Here is an 11,667-nt window from a genome sequence, read left to right as displayed (position 1 = left end):
GGTTCAAACCCACCAGGCACTCCTCGGAAGGAAGATGGGGCAATCTACTTCCGTGGTGATATTGCCTCGGAAACCCAAGGAGGGGTCACTATGAGTCGGGTCCGACTCGACTCGACAACAGGTAACAACAACAACAGGCTTGTATGAAAAAGTAAAATCTGAAGGGTCAATACGGCCAAACTTAAGAGTTGTGGTTTATTTACAGGCTTAATGCGGTTTTTATTCATACAGGCTTTAGCATTTTAGTTATTTTACTTTTTCTTCTATTAAAAAAAAGGAAGTGATGCCATTAAACATAAGGAGTCCACTCTTGCTTTGACATTCATCATGTACATCCACACACAGCTTTTACTAGGAAAACTGACATCTAAAAAAACTCTATTGTGTTAGCATCTACTGAAAAGTTTCTATACTACTAACTCAAAGAATGCATGATGTCTCTAAAACGCTTATAATTACTACAGTTCTAACATACAGCTCTGTTTACTTTAAAGCAATTTCTACCTTAAATGAAAAATGGCTTCCTCATCTCTCTCCACAGTAAAGTGGTCCATTTTAATAAGTGTTTCATGTCTATGATCTGTTTAATATTCTCAATGATTTATTATACTCCCAAAGACATTTTAGTTCGAGGTTTAAAAAGCCCCTTCTTTGTGACCAAACAAGTCAATGCATATTTGAAGGAGTGGCATGCACTATGTTCTTTGAATTTGTTAGGTGAGTGACTTTTGACCCTGATCTGACACTGAGGATTTCACTCCTTACGCATCTGCTTGCAACGTATTTCCAGGCCGTGTTGTTCACTATCTAAATTGAAAGACTGAAAATTTGGTCTTGGGCAGATAACAAACAAACTAAACACCAAACTCACTGCCATCAAGTCGATTCTGATTCATAGAGACCCTCATTGGGTTTCAGAGGCTGTAAATCTTTACAGAAGTAGATTGCCCCATCTTTCTTCTGTGGAACGGCTGGTGGGTTTGAACTGCTCACCTTCTGGTTAGCAGCCAAATGCCTTATCTACTATGCCACCAGAGCTCCTTGGACAAAGAATGGACAGATCCAAATCTGTGACTATTACCTCAAAATGCAATTAACTACTAAATACTAGTGATCAAGTATTGCGTGAAACCTCAGGCTAAAGAGATGTGGTCTCTGCTATCAATTTACAAAGAAAATGAGGAATGTCTCTCAAATCTATTGCGAAGACATCTTCCCACTGTCAACCTCAAGTGCTTTCAAATAATCATTTCCTTCCTAGTAGAAATTAATTTAAACTTAAATTTAAAAAATTCCTTACCTTCTCCTAACTGAAAACTCTATTTCCCACCTCCATCAAGCAAAGATGCTATCCACCATTTCCTTTCTATTATTCAAGAGGCAATTTATTAATGGCCATGACACAGGCACAATTAAGACATGATACCCCTCCAAAAACACAAACCATTGTTGTTGAGTCATTCCAACTCACAGTGACTCTACCCATCAAGTGTAACAAATGAGCATAAAATCTTGTTTATAACTTAAAATGCATCCATCTTTCTGTTTCATTTTTACAATGACATCTCAGTCTTCAAAATGAAGACTATGATCTTTTGTACAAACTGGCCTGCCCTTCACCGTGCTGCTGTCAATTTTTCATGTTATTAATACCTGGTCTGGTCCATGCTAGGTATTTATACATAAATGTCACTGCACGACTGCCCTTTCTCCTCTATATATACACATATATCTAAAGCACAATTTTTCTTGCAAATTTTCTACCCCCACCCACTTGTTAAGGTGTTCACCTCTAAAATACTTTGCCCACAAAGCTGGGGGAAAGCAGAGGATGCTATTAACCCTAAGCTGTCAACGCAGAAGGCCGCGTGCACATGCGCAGCGCCAGCGGCTCGGCCCCAACGCCTCAGGTCTTTAGCAAGTCAGGTTCCCGGCCCGAGGTCGATCCTGAATTCAGTCACGCCTTAGGCGCGGCTGGCGCGGGTCTGGTAGGGTGACGCCCGTGAGCACGGTGTGGCGTGCGGGCACACTCACAATTTCAGCATCCACTCGCCCTCCATCACCAGCGTCCAGTTAGAGGCGGTCATGGGCTGGACAAGGCTCCGCTCCGCCGGCAGCGCGGCCTGCTCGGGGTTGGCTGTCGCCGCCACCACTGCTGCGAACCAGGCAGCCAGGAGGGCCTTCAGCAACAGGCCGCAACTCTCGCCCGCCATGTTGGCTCCTCGGCAGGAGGTGTTGAGGGGAAAAAGCGACCGGGCCCGCAGCTTCGCCTGCGGGCCAATAGTGCAGGTCTAACTGGGCCTTCTAAAGAGGTCGGAGGGAAAGCTTGTTTGGTCCGCCCCGCCTTCTCCAGCCACGCTCACAGGCTGTGCTCCAGACTAGAGCTGCCCACACAGCTTCTTATCGGCCCAGGCCCTCCGAGGCCACGCCCCCTCGCCTCTAGATTTGCTGTTATCCGGGATGTTGGTTGCTTTAGCAACAGCCGTCCTTTCTTCTTTGCAGCCACGCTGAAAATAAACAGATGACCCAATGTTGCTTGAATTATAACATGCGCCACTGGTGCCCAGGCTCCAGTAAAGAGGTTGGCGCGTGTAGGTTTTCACATGGCCAGTAATTAAAGAATTCATCCCCTGTTTAATGGCTGCAAACATAGTCTCTTGAAACATTCAGTGGACAGCAGCATAATGTAATGAAAAATGTAATGAGATGGTGGGCATCTAATACTGAGAAGGGGAGGAAAATTTAAGTGCCCTTTCCATGTGTATAAGGAGCACTGGTGTGGTAGTGGGTAAGGCATTTAGCTGCTAACCAAAAGGTTAGCCTTTCAAACCCACCCACTGCTCCGCTGAGGAAGATGAGGCAATGTAGTAAAGAAGTAAATATTTACAGCCTTGGAAACCTAAAGGGGGTTGGTATGAGTCGGAATCTGGATGGCAGTGGGTTTTTTTTTTTTTTTTTGGTTTTGGTTTTGCAAGTGTACATTAAAGCATTCTTGCCTAATTTGAGATAAAGATGAAAGTAGACCATGCAATTGCATGTTTAATTAAAAAAACAATTTTAATTTCATAGAAGTTTTAAAACTTGGGTACTAATGGATAAAATTAGCCAGTTAATAAGAATACAGCTAGTTGTAGTAATTTAATCTCAGACTTCTCTGGGTACAATTTTGTTAGCTTTAAAATAAGAGTTGCCTTAAATGGTTTCCAAGTCTCTTTCTTTCCAGAAACACATTTTTACAATCTGTACCTTGGGACCACTGCACTCTTAGTATGTGAGACTGAATTACAACTAGAGGGTGAGTGAGCTGTTTCAAAGTGTGCTTCACTAGTCTTTACTATATACTTAAAGCATAAAACTGGGTAATGTGGCCAATGTATCACGAAAAAGGTATGATTTCTGCCCTGGCCTTAAACAAAAAGAGCTATATTACTAAAAGTACTTCATGGCACATGAAATCAGTCTCCAATCAGTGTTTCTTTATACAAAAGAAAGATTGATTTGGGCTACAGAGAAGATCTTGCTTGAATTGTGGTGTTAATTGGAAAAAAAAATATTGTGAAAATTTATGTAGCCCAGACCTTATTATCAAAATATAAAACTCATGTGTGTTCAAACTATTCTAAGTAAGCAACTGCCATTGCAATAAATATTACTAAGACTCACTGCAAATATATACAGATCAATCATGTAAGTTCAATGAAAAACATTTTATGCATTTATGAGGTGATTCATACATAGGAGTTTTATCATTCTTTTCAATGCAGCTTTTGTATAGGATATGTTGCTACTAAAAGTTCTTTAAAATGAATGTCACAAAACAAAATGTATATAATTTTTTGAATGGAAAACCTGTTTGCTCTGTAAACTTTAACCCAAATCACAATGAAAAGGAAAAAAAAATAGCATCTGATATTCAGAAATTACAATTAACATTTTTAGATTTGGTAACAGTGTTATGTCTATATTTCTGAAAGTATTGGTTATGAATATTGAAATAATTATGGATAAAATAATATGATGGCTATAATTTGTTTTAAAATATTCCAGAAGTAAAATGTGGAAAGTGGAGAGGGGATGGATGAAAAATGAGTAGCATAATGATTATCATTGTTGAAGTTGAGTTCATCATGCTATTCTATCAAATATGTGTATGTTAGAAAATTTACAAAGTGAAAAGATAGAGAGCGCATCTGAGACACACACACACAAGCTTATTGCTGAATCACTCTCTATCTCTAAGATAAAAATGTGTGTACACAGCTTGCATTTCTTGTCCTTCAGACTGCGGACAGTAGGAAAGAATAAAAGAAGAATGTGAAGGAGGAGCTGCCCAGTGGGGAGGCACAGACCCATGTAAGGGAGTGCTTGCTGTCAGACGTGACCAGTATCTTGGCCTGGACACTTAATAGCCATGTGATTTGTAGCTAAAATTAGGTAACATCAAGTTTCTGTTTAATTATAGATAAAATAAAACCTATTCCATAAAGTAGCTATGAAGATTGTTGTTGTTGTTGTGTGCCGTCAAGTCGGACCTGACTCATAGCAACTCCTTGGGTTTCCAAGGAGGTATCACACAAAAGTAGAGTGCCCAACCTTCCTTCTGAGAAGTGGCTGATGGGTTTGAACCACCAGCCTTCTGGTTAGCAGTCAGGTGCCTTAGGCCGTATGAGCTACCGGAGCTCCTTAGCTGTGGAGATTACATAAGTATAATATCTAGCTCATGTCATGACTCAAAAAAGCCTATGTTTTATTATTTGGAGGCAACAGCATGATATAATGCTTCTAAGACTGCAGTCTTCCTAAAGTCAAATTGACTTAACATGCTACTCAAAGTCCTTCACAATCCACCTTCAGTTCTGCCCACTTTTGTTACACCATTCTACAATCCCTCTTGCTCCATTACACACAGTTACTCTCCATTCCTCAAACATATCATGCACTTTCAAGCCTCCTCACTTTTTCATCTGCTTAGAACACTCTTCTCTAGGTGGTTGGTGAATCGTTATGCAGCCTATATGATATAGTTCACCTTGTACCTCTAGGAGAATTAGCTGTTGTCTCTTTTGGGATCCAACTACTACTGTTCCATATTACTCCACAACAACTTTGCAAATATTGTAGCATGCAATTGTCACTCTCTGTCCTCTCTCCTCCAACTCATACTGGGAGTCAAGGTAAAGTGCGTTGTCTTTTTTATCTTTGTGTCTTGTTCTAAATAGGAGAATACTCAGCTCATCACAGTCCTTTGTGTATGAAACTTCTGACATGGTCTCCAAGATCCCTATCTCCTGGTGTTCATGGCTATTGTGAGTTAAACTTTGCTACCAATCAATTGATAAATGTAACAATATTACTAGATATCAAAGTTTCATTGGGAATTGAGTTGAATTCCTTTACCACTAGTTACCACTAGTTGAAGCCTTTACCACTAGTACTGCAAATACAACTTTAATTGGAAATAGGTTTTTTGCAGATGTAATATAGTTCATGTGAATTCAGACTGGATTTGGGTGGATCCTAAATCCAATAATCACTGCTCTTATAAGAAGGCCTTGTACAGACACAGGCACACACAGAGGGAAGATGATCATGTGAAGGCAGAAATTAGAGTGACGTAGCTGTAAGCCAAAGAATACTAAGGATTTCCAGCACCATCAGAAACTAAGAAGAGGCAAAGAAGAACTTTTCTTTAGAAACTTCAGAGGGAGCATAGTCTTTCCAGCACCTTAATTTGTGACTTCTAGCCTCCAGAACTGTTTGAAATAAATTTTTGTTGTTTTAAGTCACCGATACGTGGTAACTTCTTATTATTGTAATTTGCATGAAACTTACTGAGCAATTTCATTTTCCACACAACAGTTCATACACATTTTGTTTCATAACATTGATTGCAATCCCCTTAAGGCAACAACTGGCATCCCACTTCCTCCCTGTGGTTATTTTTTCCCTGTGTCCTTTCCTGCCCTCTGAACTATCTTCCTGTGCAAATACTGCCCTTCTGATCTCCCATGGTTGACTGTTTTAAGGAGTGTACCTACCTGGTGTAAATGTTTGCCTTATACCCTGTCTATTGTTTGCCTAGAAGCCACAAAAATGAGTTCAATTCTAGGTCTGTAAGGTGACTAGTGTCCATAGTCTTGGGGGTTTCACCAGTCTCTATCAGACCAGTAAGCCTGATCTTTTTTTTTTTATGATTTTGAGTTTTATTCCTCATTTTTCTCCACCTAGTATGTGGTAGGCCCTAGGGATTGGCCTCAGGCCTAAGGCAGTCACCTACCACACACAATGCTTTCGGTTTGAGCCCGCCAAATAGCAGGGCCATCTCTTTCTCGATTCAGCCCCCTAAAAGTCTCATCCATTCACTTGGAAGGTTGTTCGTTTCAGAAGGAATGTTGGGCAATCTACTTCCGTAGTGATACTGCCTCAGCAATCCAAGGAGGGGTCACTATGAGTTGGGTCCGACTCGATGGCACATAGCAACAACAACAACAACAACAGTATGTGGTAATTTTTTTTAATGCATTTTAGTGAAATGAAATACACAAAACTAAAGTGGCATGGGTCAATGCATCTTTTAGTATGTGGTAATTTTTAATGGCAACCCTAGGAAACTAGAGCAAGGCCTTTGTGTAATTCCTTCCCCTTGAGTGTAGACTGGGCCTAGTGACTCATTTCTAACAAAAAGAATACAACTGAAATGATAGAATGTCTCCGCAATGATTAGGTTACAAAAAACTATTGCTTCCATCCTGCTAGAACTCTCTCTTGCTTGTTCAGTCTGATACACTGTATAACAAAGCCCATGTGACAAGGAACCAAAATAGGCCTTCTCACAACATCTTGTGAGGAATGAGGCCTCAGGTCCAACAACTCATGAAGAATTGAATCCTACTAATAACCAAGAGAGTGAGCTGGAAGTATATCCTTACCCACTAGTCTTGAGATGGCTGAGGGTTTTGAGTGACTCAGACCCACAGAAACTGAGATAATAAATATTTTAAGCCTCTAAGTTTTGTGGTAATTTGTTATGTAGCCATAGTTATCTATTTCAGTGCTAAATCCTTTTCGTGTTTAAAGTAGGAAAGTCTATTATAAGACATTTGGTACCCAGTAATAGAGGGAAAAGCTTTTGTCCATGGAGTAATTTTCAATGGTGGCGTTTCAGGGCAGCTATGGTTACTCAAAAATAAGTGATTCCTAGTAGGAAAATAAATTCCTTGAACTCTGATGAGGTGAAACAATAGTGAGATCGAGAGGATGAGAGTGGCAGACACATATCCAGTCCCCTTTTCCTTCCCACCCCATAGAACATTATGCTTCCACACATCTTTAAAGTTATGCATGTCCATATGAATCCTTCTGGCCAATGGGCTGGAGCAAAAGGGATATACGTATGTAAGTTCCATCATTTAATGTATTCTCTTCTCCTGGCTCAGAAATTAAAAGAAAAGATTGTGATCTAGAAGTCTGTAAGAGTAGCTTGAAATACTAAACTACTTCACGAAGAACAGCTGTCCTAGATGATCCCCTGGATTGTATTTAATAAGAAATAAATTTTTGTTGTGATAAACTTGTTCTGGTTAGCTACTATTGCATAACCACATACTCCAAAACTCATCTTTCATGGTGTTTTGGTTATCTAGTACTGCTCTAATGGAAAATACCAAAAATGGGTGGCTTTAACAAACAGGAGTTTATTCTCTTACAGATCAGAAGGCTAGTCTGAGTTCAAAGTGCCAGCTCTAGGGACTGGGTGAAGGCCCCTCAACCTTGGGCTTCATCTCTGCCACTTGCTCCTGGCCCACTGAAGCGGGAGGTTTCTCCTAACTCAGACAGCTGCTGGCTGCTCAGGCTGACAAACTCAAGGTTGACAAGTAAAGTGGCATAGTCCCAAAATTATCAAGCAACACAGCAGGCCACTAATTAAAGTCCATTAACAATCCCAAGATCAGCAGACAACATGGCAGGCCACTCACTGATGACTCAGCCAAATGCAGGATCCAAATGTACCAAGAACCTCAGATACTTTTCTCCAAGCTTTTCTTTATATATTAGAAGCAGACCACATCTCTAGCTACACAGCTATTCAAAGCAGATTCCACCATTTTCATTTTCAGCAAGTAAGTTTGTGTCATCTGCATATTGCAGGTTGTTAATGAGTTTTCCTCCAATACTGATGCCACGTTCTTCTTCATATAATCCAGATTCTCAAATTATTCGGTCAGCATGCAGATTGAATAAGTATGGTAAAATGATACAACCCCGATGCACTCCCTTCCTGGTTTTAAACCATGCCATACCCCTGTTCAAACAACAGCCTCTTCGTATATTTACAGGTTCCCGGGGCAGGACCACAATGAAATATTCTGGAATTCCTGTTTTTCTCAATGTTATCTATAATTTGTTATGATCCACACAATCTAATGCTTTTGCATAGTCAATAAAACACAAGTAAACATCTTTCTGATATTCTTTGCTTTCAGTTTAGATCCATCTGACATCAGCAATGATAACCTTCATTCCACTTCTTCTGAATTCAGCTTGCACCACTGGAAGTTCTCTCTCAGTACATTGCTATAACTGTTTTTGAATTATCTTCAGTAAGATTTTACTTGCATGTGATATTAGTGATATTTTTGATAATTTCCACATTCTGTGGGATCACCTTTCTTTGGAATGGATACAAATATATGGATCACTTCTAGTCAGTTGGCAGGTAGCTGTCTTCCAAATTTCTTGACATAGACAAATGAGTGCCTCCAATGCAATATCTGTTTGTTGAAACATTTCACTGGGTATTCTGTCAATTCCTGGGGCCTTGTTCTTTGCCAATTCCTTCAGTGAAGCTTTGACTTTTTCCTTCAGTACCATTAGTTCTTGATTATATGCCACCTCCCGAAAAGGGTGAACATAGATCAACTCTTTTTGGTACAATGACTCTGTGTATTCCTTCCACCTTCTTTTGATGTTTCCTGCATCATTCGATACTTTGCCCATGGGGGTAAAAAAAATAAAAAAACTCTCTACCATCAAGTAATATTGCAACTCGAGGCTGGAATTTTTTCTTCAGTTCTTTCAGCCTGAGAAATACTGAGTGTGTTCTTCCTTTTTTGGTTTTCTAACTTCAGGTCTTTGCACATTGCATTATAATAATGGACTTTGTCTTCTTGAGCTGCTCTTTGAAGTCTTCTTTTCAGCTCTTTTATCTTGTCATTACTTCCATTTGCTTTAACTACTCTTCATTCAAGGGCAAGCTTCAGAGTCTCTTCTGACATCCATTTTGGTCTTTTCTTCCTTTCCTGTCTTTCTAATGACCTTTTGCTTTCTTTATGGATGATGTTCTTGATGTCATCCCACAGTTCCTCTGGTTTTCAGTCATTGGTGTTCAGAGCATCAAATATATTCTTTAGATAGTCTCTAAAATCAGGAGGGACATAATCAAGGTCATATTTTGGCTCTTGTGGACTTGTTTTAATTGTCTTCAGCTTCAACTTGAACTTTCATATGAGCAACTGATGGTCTGTTCCACAGTCAGCTCCTGGCCTGGTTTTGGCTGAAGATAATGACTTTTCCATTTCCTCTTGCCACAGATGTAGCCAATCTGATTCCTGTGTATTCTGTCCAGTGAAGTCCACATGTATAGTCACCATTCATGTTGTTGAAAAATTATTTGCAATGAATAAGTCGTTGGTCTTAACAAAATTCTGTCATGCGATCTCCAGCATTATTTCTGTCACTAAGGCCATATTTTCCAACTACCAGTGATTCTTCTTTGCTTCCAACTTTTGCATCCCAATCACCTGTGGTAATCAACACATCTTGATTGCATGTTTGGTCAATTTCAGACTGCAGAAGTTGGTAAAAATTTTCAATTTCCTCATCTTTGGTTTTGGTGGTTGGTGTGTAAATTTGAATAACAGTAGTATTAACTGGTCTTCCTTGTAGGTATATGGATATTATCCTATCACTGACCGCATTGTATTTCAGGATAGATCTTGAAACATTCTTTGAGATGATGAATGCACTCCATTCTTGTTCAATTTGTCATTCCCGGTATAGTAGATCATATGGTTGTCCTATTCAAAAGATCATAACAGTCCATTTCAGCTCACTAATGTCTAGGATATCAATGTTTATGCATTTCATTTCATTTTTGGCAACTTCCAATTTTCCTAAATTCATACTTTGTACATTCCATGTTCTGATTACTAATGGATGTTTGCAGCTGTTTCTTCCCATTTTGAGTCATGCCACATCAGCCAATGGAGGTCCCTAAAGCTTTACTCCATCCACTTCATTAAGGGGGGCTCTACTCTGAGGAGGCAGCTCTTCTTTAGTCATAGTTTGAGTGTCTTCTGACCTGAGGGGCTCATCTTCTGGCAGTATGTCAGATAATGTTTAAGGGCTATTCATAAAGTTTTCCACTAATATATCAGACAGTGTTTCACTGATATAAGGTTTTCACTGGCCAATTTTTGAGAAGTGAATGGTCCCTTCCTTCTTCTGAATCTGTCTTAGTGTGGAAGGTCCACTGAAACCTGTCCACCAGGGATGACCCTGCCGGTATTTGAAATACCAGTGGCACAGCCTCCAGCCTCACAGCAACACAAAAGCCACCACAGTATGACAAACTGACAGACGAGTGGTGGTTAACAAAATTAGCAAAATAAATTGTGGCATCTTTCATCGATAAACAAGCCACTCTGAAATTTGGAGTTGTTTGTCACTGAAGCAAAATCTAGCCAACTCTGAATAACTCACTGTCCTTCTTTGACAACTTATCCAAGAGTAGAATGATGTATTTCTTTTGTTTTTATGGAGGAGTGTTCTTTCCAGACAGCAGAATGGGAACCAACTCCCTCATTTTCCCTTTTGGGAGTAGAATTTGTGAAATGTCCTTTTGAGAAAAAGACATTGGAGAGAATAGTTTACAAGCCATTGGGTAGCTGGGTGCTTTTCTGCCATGATTTTTAAGTACTCACAGGATGTTTCAATTTTTTTTTTTCATAAAAGAATATGGTGAGATTTATGCAACCAGACTTACAAGCATCAGTTATTTGTCTTTTGTACTGTGATTCCTGGTTATGCATTGAATAATAGATGTATAAGAATAATTTACCAAGCTACATAAGATTTATATTCTAACAGTAGAAATTTTTTAAATATAGCAACAAGTAAAGACCTTGATAAAATTGGCAAATTGAGACTGGATACTAAGAGGATAATCAGTGAGCTACGAGGAGATTGGATTCAGATTGCAAACTATAATAATGTGTTACAGAAATAATATACAATGGTTTTCCTGCTGAGGATGGTGAAACCAGTATGGGAATATTAAATAAACTAAGCAATGCTGTAAAATTAGTCCATAAAGTAATAATAGTACAGGAATTTAATTACACAAACAGATTTGCTAAATGCCTTACAGGAACAAGAGGTGGAAGGGAGAATTTAAATAGGACACTGTACTACTTCTTAGAACAGATGGTAGAAGAAACCATGAAAGATGGATATACATTCAATCATATCCACACTGATGATTAGAAATGGATCCAGAAAGGGATTTGATATACCTCTAAGAAATAGCAACCTCAGGAATACATCTAGGTGAAAGAAAATTAGCTCCTTTTTTTTCAGAACTAGTAAAGGAGCTCTGGTAGGGCAGTG

General features: G+C 39.4%; 1 protein-coding gene across 1 annotated transcript in view; it reads right to left on the bottom strand.

Annotated features, from left to right (window-relative positions):
* TMX4 (thioredoxin related transmembrane protein 4) overlaps positions 1–2,213 on the bottom strand; it is a 55,332-nt gene extending 53,119 nt beyond the window's left edge. Inside the window, exon 1 of the mRNA XM_007955979.2 lies at positions 2,035–2,213. Within this exon, the coding sequence (XP_007954170.1) occupies positions 2,035–2,213 (179 nt within the window). The remainder of the gene's footprint in view (positions 1–2,034) is intronic.
* Positions 2,214–11,667: the final 9,454 nt, after the last annotated feature.

This window comes from Orycteropus afer, unplaced genomic scaffold, assembly GCF_000298275.1.
Source record: "Orycteropus afer afer isolate SDZICR_OR568_19922 unplaced genomic scaffold, OryAfe1.0 scaffold00567, whole genome shotgun sequence".
Lineage (NCBI taxonomy): Eukaryota > Metazoa > Chordata > Mammalia > Tubulidentata > Orycteropodidae > Orycteropus > Orycteropus afer.
This window is presented reverse-complemented; position numbering and strand designations above follow the sequence as displayed.